At 35.3% G+C, this 14,964-nt stretch overlaps 2 protein-coding genes across 2 annotated transcripts; one reads left to right on the top strand and one right to left on the bottom strand.

Moving 5' to 3' along the window:
- The first annotated feature begins 296 nt into the window (after nt 1-296).
- Nucleotides 297-2,363, top strand: LOC108452913 (tubulin alpha-4 chain). Its single transcript, XM_017750705.2, has 3 exons — nt 297-596; nt 873-1,478; nt 1,575-2,363. The coding sequence occupies exons 1-3, from the start codon at nt 504-506 to the stop codon at nt 2,226-2,228; spliced, it is 1,353 nt and encodes a 450-aa protein (XP_017606194.1). The 5' UTR covers nt 297-503; the 3' UTR covers nt 2,229-2,363.
- On the bottom strand, nt 2,147-7,431 carry LOC108452912 (xylulose kinase 2). The gene is made up of 11 exons (XM_017750704.2): nt 7,125-7,431; nt 6,093-6,747; nt 5,862-5,950; nt 5,427-5,491; nt 5,052-5,107; nt 4,200-4,320; nt 4,049-4,123; nt 3,912-3,965; nt 3,530-3,624; nt 3,260-3,434; nt 2,147-3,134 (listed from the first exon to the last, which is right to left on the bottom strand). The coding sequence occupies exons 1-11, from the start codon at nt 7,181-7,183 to the stop codon at nt 2,905-2,907; spliced, it is 1,674 nt and encodes a 557-aa protein (XP_017606193.1). The 5' UTR covers nt 7,184-7,431; the 3' UTR covers nt 2,147-2,904.
- Nucleotides 7,432-14,964: the final 7,533 nt, after the last annotated feature.

Raw genomic sequence — 14,964 nt, 5'->3', positions numbered from 1 at the left:
ACATTTAATGGTCATAAAAACAAATTTTAAAAATACAATAAAATATATAATTTTATTTAAAATCTATAATTTATTTTAAGATAAAAATATAATTTTTATATTTTTTGTCTCACCCATGCAGATATAAATAAGTAATTTAATAGCTAAATTTTTTAAATTTTCTTTTTTCAAAATAACCAAGAGAAAAATCAACCCTTTAAAAGTAAAATTAATTAGTAGGTAGTTAGAGGAAAGCCAGCCAGGCAGGTACTGGCTTAAAAATAAAGACAAGCCGAACCTTTCGTCGCTGTCATCATTAACCGCGGTTAACTAACCCTGGTTTTTCCAACATCAAATGTTTTTTGTTTTTCAAACCTTTTTTCCTCCCTATATAAACCCCTGCTAGTTTAAACATTGCCTCAGATCTCATATTCCGGAAGGCGTCTTGATACACGCCCTCATTTATTTTATTTTTCAAACAAATTTTCCCTTCAGTTTTCGTATAATTTCCTAGGAAAAGAAAAATGAGAGAGTGCATTTCAGTTCACATTGGTCAGGCTGGTATTCAGGTCGGAAATGCTTGCTGGGAACTTTACTGTCTCGAGCATGGCATTCAGGTATTATTTTTCCCGATTTGTATATTTCATTTATTTTGCTGTTAGATTCATTTTTTCCCTTAATTATTTTAACATTGTGATTTGGTTTGGCTATGTTTAAATTTATTAATTGTGTTTCTGTTGTTGTAAATTGTGATCGGACTCGTTAAAAATGGATAGATCTGGATTAATTGAAATGTTAGCTGAACGATTCCAGTTCTATAGATAATTTAGGCGAGATCTAAGGTTTTGAATGTGGATAATGGTGGTGATCTTTTTAGAATTTTCGATTTTCAGCCTGATGGCCAAATGCCAAGTGATAAGACTGTTGGTGGAGGAGACGATGCTTTCAACACCTTTTTCAGCGAAACTGGTGCCGGGAAGCACGTCCCTCGCGCCATCTTTGTTGATCTGGAGCCTACTGTTATCGATGAAGTGAGGACTGGTACGTACCGCCAGTTGTTCCACCCTGAGCAACTCATCAGTGGCAAAGAAGATGCTGCCAACAATTTCGCTCGTGGCCATTATACAATTGGCAAAGAGATTGTTGATCTCTGCTTGGATCGTATCCGAAAACTTGCTGATAACTGTACTGGGCTCCAAGGCTTCTTGGTTTTCAATGCTGTTGGTGGTGGTACTGGTTCTGGTCTTGGATCTCTTCTCTTGGAGCGTCTCTCTGTTGACTATGGAAAGAAGTCGAAGCTTGGTTTCACTGTCTATCCTTCACCTCAGGTTTCTACATCAGTTGTAGAGCCTTACAACAGTGTGCTGTCCACTCATTCGCTCCTTGAGCACACTGATGTCGCTGTTCTTCTGGATAACGAAGCAATATATGACATCTGCAGGCGTTCTTTGGACATTGAACGACCCACTTATACCAATCTTAACCGCCTTGTCTCTCAGGTAACTATAAGCATTTTTACTAAAATACTCGTCTTTATGTTATAAAATTTAATGATTGTTGTTCATACATGCGGTGTTTTGGCATGTATGATTCAGGTTATCTCATCTCTTACCGCATCTTTGAGGTTTGATGGAGCCCTGAATGTGGATGTGACTGAGTTCCAGACTAACCTGGTCCCATATCCCAGGATCCACTTTATGCTTTCTTCTTATGCCCCTGTCATTTCAGCTGAGAAGGCTTACCATGAGCAGCTATCGGTGGCTGAGATAACCAACAGTGCTTTTGAACCCTCTTCAATGATGGCCAAATGTGACCCACGACACGGGAAGTACATGGCTTGCTGCCTTATGTACCGAGGAGATGTTGTGCCCAAAGATGTGAATGCGGCTGTGGCCACCATCAAGACCAAACGCACAATCCAATTTGTGGATTGGTGCCCTACTGGATTCAAGTGCGGTATCAACTACCAGCCACCAACTGTTGTTCCTGGAGGGGACCTTGCCAAGGTTCAGAGAGCTGTCTGCATGATCTCCAACTCAACCAGCGTTGCGGAAGTGTTTTCCCGCATTGATCATAAATTTGATCTCATGTATGCCAAGCGTGCATTTGTGCACTGGTATGTTGGTGAGGGCATGGAGGAAGGAGAGTTTTCTGAGGCACGTGAAGATCTCGCTGCACTGGAAAAAGATTATGAAGAAGTTGGCGCTGAGTCTGGTGAAGGAGACGAAGGGGATGAGGAGGAGTATTGAGGGATGTACCGTTATCCGTTTGCTACTGTGATGTATTTTCTTGTTGATTTTGGATGTGTTTTCAGGGTTGAATACCTCGGATGATGTACTAGTTTTTGGTATTTTCTATGAATAAAGTGCACGGTAAAATTATAAGATCGAAGCCCTTAGATTTTATTTTATTCTACTCAAAAAATAATAAATTATTTTTTTAAGATTTTTAAATCATGTCATTTTTAGTAAAAAATACAAATAAAATGTAATTTTGACTTTTCATATAAGAGTCATCATGATACTTTTATTACACTGCACGTCAATGTTTCCTGTTAGGAAGATCGTTGAGATCCGATCAATATTTGGCAGGTATTAAGGAAGATAGATTTAAGGCTTTCCTCACCGCGCAAGCACTATGGCGATCAACTTGACATCATTGGCAAGAGTAAATAAAAGGAAATTCTTGAATCACAAATAAACACTTTTTACCAATGGACCAAACATTCGGGTTCCCATTATTGCCTATCCAAGTTAAAAAATATGACAAACCTCTTTCTTTTTAACTGAACTCTGATGATACCTTTTATTTGCAATGATTTAAATAAAAGGAAAAAAAAAAAACTATAACAATGTCCATGTTAAATTTGAATTGAACTCTGATAGTACCTAAAAATCACGAGATATAACACACTATTATTGACTTCTAGTACCGTCCCAACTTTTTGACAAGGTTATTCTCTAGTTCCATTCTCTTCTTCATCAATAAAGCATACTTGGAAACCAGTTTCTGGTCTTCAGCAGCCATCGAGAGCTTGCAGCTCAGGGATGTCTTGTCTAAATCCTTGTACATACAAGATATCGGCACAAAACTGCCCCTTTTGTTGCACAACCAACCATGAGCAGCCCTCAATGCAGCTCCCAGAGATGCTGAATCTGATTAATTTAACAAAGCATGTGGTAATCATGTAATTCGGACTTCAGATATAACAAAAAGAATGGCAAAAAAGGATAAATTCATTGACTTAAAAGAAGGATAAGTACATATAGCAACAACTTACCAGGTCTTTGAACCGTATATATATCACAGCCAAAGATTGATGCAATTGAGCTGAGAATGCTTTTATTTGCTGATGCCCCACCAGTAGCAATGATTCGTTTTGGAGGAGAAGGCATTCCGAACCTTTCTGCATGAGCACGCATCGACAGAAATTGTCCCTCAATCAAGGCGCGAACCTGCAAACAAAACCCATTGTTTTTCAAGAAACAGCGATAGTAATACTCATCAATGTATAAAAAAAAAATAACTAATTATTTCACGAATAATTTACCTCGGAAGGAGGATCAAATTCTTGGACTTCTTGTAAATTCAAGCCATCCAGAGTTTCACCATTGAAATTTTGAAGAATGTAGCGGTGGAAGCCAACTGAATTTCAAAAAAGTAGCTTTAAGATAATCATTGGGCCTAGGAAATACACAAACTTCAGCAGATTGAAGATTGCTCAACAATATAAATTATCACATACATGTGCTTCATTCCAGATTGCAAGTGTAATCAACTTACCACATCATAAAAGTTTCCTATCTTGTTCTTGCGAATTCCATTAATTTAATGACTTTCATTATTAGTTAGCAATATAGCTATGAAACTACACAACTCATGGAATTTCATTACTCAAACCTAAGACCTGCAAGAAAAAACTTGAAACCCACCAGGCATTGGAGGAAGAATCTCATGGTCCTTGTAATAGAAACCAATCTTCCCACCTGTTGCAAGAAATAGAATAAGAAATAAAGAACAAATAACTCTCATATACAGGAAATGGCCTTAGAAGATATAATTTGCTGACCATTTAGTGGAGGAGTTTGCTCGAGAAATTTGTTAAAAACATCCCAAGATTTCTCAGCATAGCAATTACGTACATCTATAAACATGGAGACTTTGTTAGATAAATACACAACCAGCTTAATACCAAACAAATAGGAGGAAGTTTCTGATACCTTCACGTGTCAAAGACCCATTTTTGTAGACCAACATTACCATGTAGCCTTCAATATCAACAGGATTCGGGAAAACATGCCCTTCTAAACCAGGTTGAGGATCCTTGGTGATTCCAAAGACCTGCAACAAGAAATGGCAGAGTTGGAATACATCCATGAGGGCACAGCTTAAGACAGACATCAACACTTCTTTGCACGGTAGACTAAACAATAAGAACTTGAAAGTGTAACTTCAAAGCCTTGAAAAATACACCTAGTGACAAAAGCTGAACATTATTACCAAAGAAAAAAATCTAATACATCAAAGGGATAACTTGTTCCACTGCAAGTGTTATTTGATCCATTTGTATTTCCCGAATATGTACTTGATGACGAAGATCAAGCTTGTAGTGCTCTAAGCTCAATGTGTTCAAGGATAAAGGAAACATGTATATAGTGCAGAACAAGTTGACAATTTCCAAAGGAAAATTCTATCTCCTTAAAATCATTTTAGAAAGTTTCAGAAGATTACAGGAAACAAAGAAGTAAAAGAAACACAAAGCAAAATATTATTATCAGTAATGCATGCGATTAGAATCATGAAAAGTTAACTCTTCCAAAAAACAACATTCTGGCTTAGTTGTATGGTCAAAGCAAAAAAAAAAACAACCAAAAACTTCAGGGGAGTGTCAGACATGAACTCTGAGAAGTATAGGCCCTACCACTTAAAAGTTCAAACAGGAATCTTTGTTGACATGGTTGGGACTTAAACAAACTAAAAGATTCAGGTGATGTTGCTTACATTGATTCTTTGACTCATTGTAAGCATGGAGACAATCACTGATCAAATAAGGAGGCATAAATAGCACTTACAGTGTCACTGGTGCCCAAACTGATTGCTAGATCCCCAGGGGTGTTTAGAGTTAAACCTGCAGGCCCAAACTATTTTAGTTGATGAAAACAGAAGAAATATAGACTAAATATTTGAATATTTAATAGATTAAATACATTTTAAGTGCATATCAATTTGGTTGCCAATACATATTACGCTCTATTCTCTTCTATGTGATAGATTGAATATTTGGAGAGAATAATAACCAAATTTAACTATAGACTTAAGTGCATATTGAGAGGAGACTGCTATAAACATACATTAGGGATTGATTAGAAAACTAGAACAATTTTGAGTAGTGAAGATCTAAGTCACATAGAGAATTCAATTAATAATAGATGAAGAGAATCATGGACCTGCTAAACTGTTAGGATTGTCTCCAGACCACTGAACCACCAAGCAATTCTTATTGAACTTATACCTGAAAAGACATTAATGAGTTTCAACCTGTCTCTACAGGCACAAGTATGAACAAATACAAAAAAAGAAAAAAAGAAAGGTATTTTAATTTATACCAATGCATGCTGGGAAATATATGCCTTCATTCAGTATAAGAGCTCATATACAAAACCACTGCCCACAACTATATGCATGGTCAAGCAAATACTTTATCAGTATACATACATAGGCCCTAACAATTTGAAGGCCATACACCCTATAACCCACATGCAGAGTGTTGTTCATCACAAAAGAGAATGCAAATAGTAAAGTTAAATACCAATTTTTAACCCTTTGAAATGTCGGTAACAAATCAACAAAGGTGAACCTCCAATAAAAAAGATGCCACTAACCTCTCCACAAAATAGGATGCTATAGAACCAGCAACAGCATGTGCAGGAGCTAGCTTTCCAAGCTTTTCCTCCAAACCTGGAGCTGTAGCCTGTAATAGAGTTAAAGTTCAATAATACCATTATTCATTGTTTAACATAAAAAATAACAACCTTAACATAAGAAAAATCAATGAAAAAGATTCAGAGATTGATAAATAAACCACAAAAAATCAGATAGCATGCAAAACAAACCTCCAATGCAGCTTTAGACCAAGCCCTTTGCTTTATATCCATCAAGTTCATCCCTGCACCATCAGTTGTATCAATACAAGCATAAGCCCCTAAGAATAGACAAGCCATGAAAGAGCTAACAAGAGAGATCCTCTCAGTGTTCTCATAAGTTTCTTGTTGTGTCTCAAATATCTTCCGAATTTGTGGTCCTGTATATCTCTCATGAGCACGAGAACCAGTAATTTTAGACAACTCCAATGCACCACCGACAGCTTTCTCTATTTCTCTACACTGAGCAGTTGTGCTGCAGTCCATCCATATCGGTGATTCCTTAACAGAAAAGGCATCGCGGAGCTGATCAACTAATGGCTTCTTGGGGTCCAATGATGATAACAATGCAGAACTACCTTTGTTCCAATAAACACTGCCATGTTGCTGTCCACTACCAGAAACGGCAGCAATCTTCCCAAAATCCAAATTTGATTTAGAAAGCCTTTGAAAAATAAGATCCAAAGCCTCCACCCACATTATGGTGGGTGAAACAATTCTGCCATTAACATTAGCGTCTCTGTAAACACCATCCTTGGTCTTATAATGAGGCAAATCAGAGTCAAAGTGGATCATCTCTGAAGCAACAATAACGAGATTGGAGTCCAAAACAGTTGCCTTCAACGACCTTTACTCAAAGGGGGAAAAATAAAAAGATCAAAACATCAGCTTAAAAAGATTCTAATTTTTCATCCAGCAGAGTCCTAAAGAATAACAAAACATCAATTGAACCCAATTGGATAATCATTAAAACTTGATCATAACAGCTTCTACAACTCAATTTCTTTACAACATAACAACAAATCCGCTATTTGGCTACATGGGTTCTTCCAGTTTTCGGATTAGAATCTAAACCCTGATCATAAAGGCCACAAATTTTCAACCTATTTTTATTTATAAAAAAAAAAAACATTTTTTTGACCATTATAACATGAACAAGTAGGTAGTTTAATGACATTGGAATTTGGATCATGTAACTAAAAGGAGATGAAAGAGAGAGCTTACTGAGTAGAACTATCAAATCCAAGGAAGAGGGCGTCATTAGGAAGAGATAAATCCCCCATAATTTTAAATGAAATCAAAAGAGAACTGCTTTGAAGGAAAACAAAAAGGAAATCAAGAGAAAGAGGCAGTGGTCGGCGTTTTGGTTAAATAGCAAAGGTGATTAAAACAGCTAAAGAGTTTCCATAAGACGGGGATAGTAGATAAGGATGAGGACAGATCCTTTTGTTGGATGATTAGTAATCAAAGAGTTTCTTTTTACTCCTCTCTCCCACCGAACGAGATCCTACTATCCTAGTTCACGAATCATGTCTTCATATTTTATTATAAATATATTTATTTATTAAAACCTTAAACTTTTAAAAATAATATTATTTAACATATCTTACTTTCTATAATTAAATGTAATTTCTTTTAGTTACGATCCAATAGTAATATTTCACTATGAAAGAAATAAATTACTAAAACAAATCAATTTAAATATTTGTAAAATCTCTTTTCCTTAATTGAGATTAATTATTATATTTAAAATATCTGTTACCGAATTTCATTTTGTAAGCTTTTTCGTTAAAATATTTTTAATATCTTTTTATAAAATTATAATTTATAAGATTTTAATATTTTTATGAGAGCAGTTATTTTATATTTTCTATATGTATTTATTTACTTTAACAAAAGATGGAGATAAAAGACATATCCTCTTTGCCTAACCAATTAATTCAAATTGTAGTTATAGTTTAGACTTTCACTCGTGTGTTATTCAATTTTTTCATAAAAATTATATTTTTTTTGAGGAATAAAAGTTGGAGGAGATTAATATGGTGCTTGATTTAGAGGGTTGAGAACCATAGATGATGGAAGAGAAGAAGGTATTGTAAAGTGTTTGAAAGGAGAAGATGTTAAAAAGAGGGAAAATGTGTATTGATAGAGCAATGTTTCTATTTCACTATTGGGAATGGAGAAGTATTTAAGGGAAATATTTTATAGGTCACTTATTTTCTTTCGGTGGGTTGTTATTCGGTGTAAATATCTCTTTAGATTGACTATGCCTTCTTAAATACTAGAGCTTCTATTCTCCTGACAAAATATAAACATTCCAACCAAAAGCCATGCGTTATACTCCATATTCTTAGCTTAAACCCACGTTCTAAAAACATGCAAAATTCTTAAAATAGTTCCGATGCCCATAACTTTGTCCTACATACACAAAATGGTTAAGAACCTTACCCACTTGCTGGTTGTCTTACTTTTCTAACTCCATTCCCGTGAAGTCTTCTCCATGCAAAACCTTCCATGGCTACTCTTTCTTCGGGCCATCGAAGAAGATGAAGAACGGGAGAAATTGGAACAAGTTTGGGAAGAAAATCATCCATGGGAACCCATCTCCTAGCTATTTAAAGCCCTTATTGTGACAGCCCTAAATTGACCCTAGTCGGAAAGCGGTGTCGGGACCGCTAAACCGAGTCACCAAATTATTTGAATGTGATATTTATTGTTTAAAATATGTGAATATGAATGTGCGAAAATTTTTAAGCTTCGATTTAGTCAATTGCATGTGAATGGAGTACATAGGACTTATGTGAAAAAAATTAGAAATGTGCTAGGCATATGTAAAGTGGCTTAATAGTGCATGTACTCAAAAGAGGGGACTTGCATGTCAATTTTCCCCCCCTAACATGAAGTGGCCGGCCATGACAAAGGAGGATGGGCAAAACATGTCATGAAACATGTTGAGACAATGGTGTATGGTAGAAAAAAATAAAATAAGGAGTATGGGTAATAAAGAAATGGAAGGAAAAAAAAAAGAGAATAGGTGAGTGTTCCCCCCGCTTTGCCGTGAGTGGAGAGAAAGAAAAAGAAAAAATTTTGTTCATCCATTCTCATTTCTTTGGGCTGAAAATTCTAAGGAAGAAGGAAGGAGTTTTTGCTTCATGTTTGGTTTGCAAGAGGATTAGGAGGAGGTTTGGCCATACTTGTATCTAGATTAAGGTATGTTTGAGGTGGTGCCATGAGATTCATTGTAACGGCCTAATTTTCAGTGGTGTCGGAAATGGTGATTTGAGATCACTAAATTCGACAAATAAGATTGAACAAGATAGTAATTTAATATTTATGAGTCAAGTAAGAATTTAGAAGAATTTGTGAAATGGTGAAATTAGTGAATTAAAAGAATTTATTAGGTCAAACGGGTCAAAAATGAGGTATCGAGACCTCAAAGTTGAAAATCGAGCTATAAATATTTTTATAAATATTTATGGAGTGTCATTGAGTTAGTATTAAAGTTTCGTTAGAAAATTTTAACGTTTGGATGGCTAATTAATTAAAAGGACTAAATTGAAAATAGCGCAAAATTTGTTAAATTGTGAGTAAATAGCTTAAGTATTTAAAAGATGGATTTAAAGAGCAATTAGACCCAAAGGTTAATGGCTGGACGGTTTGGGTATGAAATAAGCAAGAAAACAATGTGAACAAGGGCAAAATTGGAAATAGCATAAAAGTTAATAGTTAAATAATGATGTAATTGAAAAATCTAGACATTTCTTCATATTTTCTCAGCTAAAACGCCATAGAAGGTCTGGAGAAAGCTGGTTTTCATATTTTACATCATGTGAGTTTAATTCTTACTTTTCTTGATAATTTTATGTTTTTATGACTTTTACAATTAGGTCCACTTGTAGAATTCATTAGTTTTTGATTTTATGGGTGAAATTGGAAGTTACCCTGGATGGATAAGGGAATTTTATGATGAATTATTATGAAATTTAAGTTCTAATTTTATATTAAGGTGGTTTTATTAAGTGATCTTGATAGGAAATGATATTTAGGACTTAATTGTGAAAAAGTTGTGAATTGAAGGTTTCTGTTGAAATTAAGAATATAAAAGGTTTTGAAATAGTTTATAATGATAAAATAAAGTGTTAATTGAGAAAAAATGGGTGAATTGAGAAGGGACTAAATTGTGAAAATTGTAAATTTTGGGGTAAAAGTGCAATTTCGAAATTTGAACAGCATAAATTGTGAAATGAAATAGAATTGAAATGGATGCTAATGAAGGAATGATTTTATAATTATAGATCAAGAAAACGAATCGAATCGTGGAAAGGAGAAAATTCAAGAATAGTCCCGAATTTCTACGACTTTTACAAATTAGTCGAGTAAGTTCATATGGCAAAGTTCAATGTTTTGATATGAAAATATTATGATTGTTAAAGTATTTTATTGTTGATGAATACTATCAATTTGCATTAACTAATGAATAATGTGTAACTAAAAGTACAAATTAGTAGGAACAATGGATTTGAGTGCTTCTATTACGTGACCACGATGAGTTGATGAAACATATGTGACAAGTGTGCCCGTTTAAGACCATAGCTGGGCTATGGCATCGGTGCAATGTGATAATGTGACTCAGTATAAGACCATAGTGGGCTATGGCATCGGTATAATGTGATAATGTGATTAGTATAAGACCATATGCAGGATATGGCTTCGGTATGATATGTGAACCGTGTAAGACCATGGCAAGGCTATGGCTTCGTGTGTGATGCGTATCAATGTGAAAGTCCATAGTTTACTATGGCAATGTGATAATGAAGCACTCAATTCCTTATTGTTCCCTAATTTGACAATGAAGTAAATGAGAAATGGGCCTAAGGGAGTTAAATTGTGAGTTGCCATATGGAAATTATTCCAATGAGTTATTAATGAAATTGTGATTTGGAGGATGAAATAGTTAAACTAATAGATATATGATTGTGTACGATATTTGATATGATTTGTGTTTATATGCCTATGAGCTTACTAAGCTTCAATAAGCTTACTTGTGTGTGTTTAATATTTTTATGTAGATTGACTTGAAGTGAAGTGGGTAGATCGGATCAACACAACAGGGCACACTATTCAGATCAATTCCGGTAGTTTTTGTTTTATGTTTAAAGATTTATATGGCATGTATAGAGTTTGAATGAATTGAAGTAAAGATGTTATAAACTAGTTAACAATATTTGTACTAAAACAGTTTTCAGTAAGTAGCAGTAGTTTGACTTTGAAAAATCACTAAAAATAGTAGAAATGGAATTAAATAATGAATAAATTATAGAATCGAATCTTGATGAGTCTATTTTCATATGGAAGAAGCAAAACAGGTATATGAGCTATATTTTATGAGATGTTTAAATTTTTGTGAAACAGGGCCAGAGCGATTTCTGGATCCCCTATTCTGACTTTGGAAATTCACCATAAATTTTACAAAGATAATTAGAAGTCATACTTTATATGTACAGATTCCTTATTGAGTCTAGTTTTATTAGAGACAAACGGCATAGTCATTGAAGCTCTGTACAGAGAGATATCTGATTCGTAATACACAAAGGTCAGAGTAGTCAAACCCTGAAACAGGGGAGATTTTAAATAATAAACTGTACTAATTGGCTTGACCAAAAATTCTAGAAAAAAATTAGTAAGTAGATATATGAGTATAAATTCATAGAAAATTTACGGATTTGGATTTCAAGTTTTATAACTCGAGATATGAATTATTTAGCAACTATGACACAGTTGGACAGCTTGTCTGAAAAGTATTATATAAATTATCTAAATTTGGTTAAGTGCTCAAATAAGTTTAGTAGTGCCTTGTGCTCGACTCCGCAACGGTCTCGGGTAAGGCGTTACATTTATTGGTATCGAGCTTGGTTTAGCGATTCTCGGAATATGTATGATGTGAAAAGTGTCTAGAATTACATGCCATATAAATCGTGATAGTGTCTTGTGTATGATCCGATCTAATCCTTGTTTTTATTATAGATTATCTTCGATTTGAAAAGATGTCGATAGACCGAACAAACCGAGCAAGAAGAAGTTAATAGCAGGGTACAAATCTCGAACAAGGAACAAGTAGTGAAGCTCGATTTCATTGATGCGAGAACAAGAACTCAAAAATATGATTTATGGATTTATGAATCGGTGGTATAATGAGAATGTGCGAGAAAGAAATCAGACTCATAACCTCCTCCCCTATCTCAACATCTGTAGTACCCCGGTTGCTCCTCCACCTCCTCCGACAACTGAATCGCAAACGTTCTCCATTTGAAAAGCTCGAAAACATGGGGCTGAAGAATTTGGGGAAGAAACAGACGATGACCCCGTTAAAGTGAATATTGGTTACAAAGTATAATGAGGGTTTTAAGCAAATGGCGTGCTCACGAGATGATTACTTAATATGTGCCGTGTCATTATTGAAAGAAGAAGCTTATAACGGTGGGAAACAATAGAAGGTGTTGTCTAAATTTGAGAAGATCACTTGGGAATTTTTCAAAATGAATTTAAGAAGAAATATGTCGGTAGAAGATATCCGGATAAGAAGAAAAGAGAATTTCTCGACTTGACGAGTGGAAACAAGTCATGGTGAAGATGAAAGAGAATTTGTTTATCGAGCAAATATGCTCGAGATATAGTACCCATGAAGAAGAAATGTGTATCGATTTGAAGAAGGGCTTAATGATGAGATTAAAATAATGATAGGGGCATTGAGATACGAGAATTTGTTGTTCTATCGATCGTGCTCGAAGCTTGAAGAAGTATATAATAAAAAGATGCAACGAGATAGAAGAAGTAAAGAATCTTTCAAAAGAAGTGCATCTAAGTCATTTTTAACTTTACCGGTGAAGAAATCTAAAGAGGAATTCGGTCAAGCCACTTAGTACCAGAAAGATAAGAAAAAGTAGGCCAAGACAATCGATTACAAAGCATCCGACAGACTGCTTTGTTAGTGTGGGTAGTGTACAAAATACCCAAAGGCCCAAGTGTCAACATTGTGGAAGAAGTCACCCGGTGAATGTAGAAGTAAATTAGGGGCTTGTTATAAATGTGGGGTCACCGATCACTTTATTCGTGATTGTCCCCAATTACAAGTAGAAGAAGTGGAACAGAGGAGAAACCGAAAATTCTTCCTCAAAAGGAAGACGCTCTGGTCGAAAGAAGGCTCTGAGGGCTACTCGTTCGGGTATGAAAGATCTCGCTAGCCGATCGAAGTTAGCGCCCTGCTCGTACTTATGCCATTCGAGCGAGAGAAGAAGCAATGACCCGGATGTAATTCTTGGTACTTTCTATCTTTATGATGTTCTGTGTATGCTTTAATAGACCACAGGTCCACTCATTCATATATTTGCACTATGTTAGCATCCGAAAAGAACTTATTTGTTGAGCCTCTCGATTATGATGTACAAGTTACAAATCCGTTAGGTCAAAGTGTGGTAGTTAATTTAATATGTCCAAACCGTCCCTTTGAAAGTTAAGGTCGTGATTTCCCGCCGATTTGATCTTGCTACCCTTTCGGAATTTGATGTTATCTTGGGCATGGATGGTTAATGAAACATGACGCAATAGTGAATTGTCGAGAAAAACGAATTAGTTTGAAATGTCAAACAGAGACATTATTTTGGTTGAGTCTGGAAATTTGGATGACATGGTTAGAATGATTTCCTTTATGTCGCTTCGAAATTGTTGCGTAAAGGAAATGAGGCTTATTTAGCCTATATTCTTGATACTCAAGTTCGAATCAAAGTTAGAGCAACTATCTATTGTAAATGAATTCATGGATGTATTTCTGAAGAATTACCGGGGTTACCACCGATAGAAGTTGAGTTCGTGATAGATGTGCTTAGGAACAGCTCCCATATCGGTGACACCAGTATAGAATGGCTCCAGCAGAATTAAGAGAGTTAAAGCTGCAGGTTGCAAGAGTGTTAGACAAAGGGTTTATCGGACCGAGTATGTCGCCGTGGGGTGCACTGTCTTATTTGTGAAAAGAAGGATGGTTCATTGAGGTCGTGCATAGATTACGAAAATTGAATAAGGTAACAATTAAAATAAATATCCTTTGCCTCGTATTGATGATTTATTCGATCACTTAAGGATGCTACAGATGTTTTCAAAAATAGATCTCGATCCGGTATTATCGATTAAAGGTAAAGGAATGTGATGTACCGAAAATGACTTTTAGAACTTCGGTATGGTTATTATGAGTTCTTAGTTATGCCATTCGGTTTGACAAATGCTCCTGCTTTGCTTTTATGGATTTAATGAATCGAATTTTCCAGTCTTACCTAGATAGATTTGTGGTTGTGTTTATTGACGATATCTTGATCTATTCAAAGACGAATCCGAGCATGCTCAAGACTTGAGAATTGTACTACGATATTAAGGGAAAACAGTTATATGCAAAATTTAGTAAATGTGAATTTTGGCTTCAAGAAGTGGGATTCTTGGGTCACATTGTGTCGATTGATGGTATACTGGTAGATCCGAGTAAGGTGTCGTGGTGATTAATTGGAAAACTCCAAAGAATGTTATGGAAGTCTGAAGTTTCCTTGGATTAGCTGGTTACTATCGTCGATTTGTGAAAGATTTTCACCGATTGCTTCACCGATAACTAAATTATTACGAAGAATGTTGAGTTTGTATGGTCGATGAGTGCCAACAAAGTTTTGATCAATTAAAGAAAATGTTGACAGAGGCTCGGTGTTAACTCACTGAATCAGTGTGCCATATGTAGTATATAGTGATGCGTCTCGAATGGTTTAGGTTGTGTATTGATGCGGTCAGAAAAGTTGTAGCATATTCTTCTCGACAGTTGAAACCACATGAGAGGAACTACCCTACACATGATCTTGAGTTAATGCCATAGTATTTGCTTTAAAATTTGGAGACACTACCTATATGGAGAGAAATGTTATGTGTATGAGACCATAAAAGTTTGAAATATTTAATGTCTCGAAAGAGCTGAATTTGAGACAGAGGCGATGGTTAGAGCTGTTGAAAGATTACGATCTTATCATTGATTATC

The sequence above is a fragment of the Gossypium arboreum genome, chromosome 5 (assembly GCF_025698485.1).
Source record: "Gossypium arboreum isolate Shixiya-1 chromosome 5, ASM2569848v2, whole genome shotgun sequence".
NCBI lineage: Eukaryota > Viridiplantae > Streptophyta > Magnoliopsida > Malvales > Malvaceae > Gossypium > Gossypium arboreum.
The sequence above is the reverse complement of the archived record's forward strand: the minus strand, read 5'-3'. Positions and strand labels throughout refer to the sequence as shown.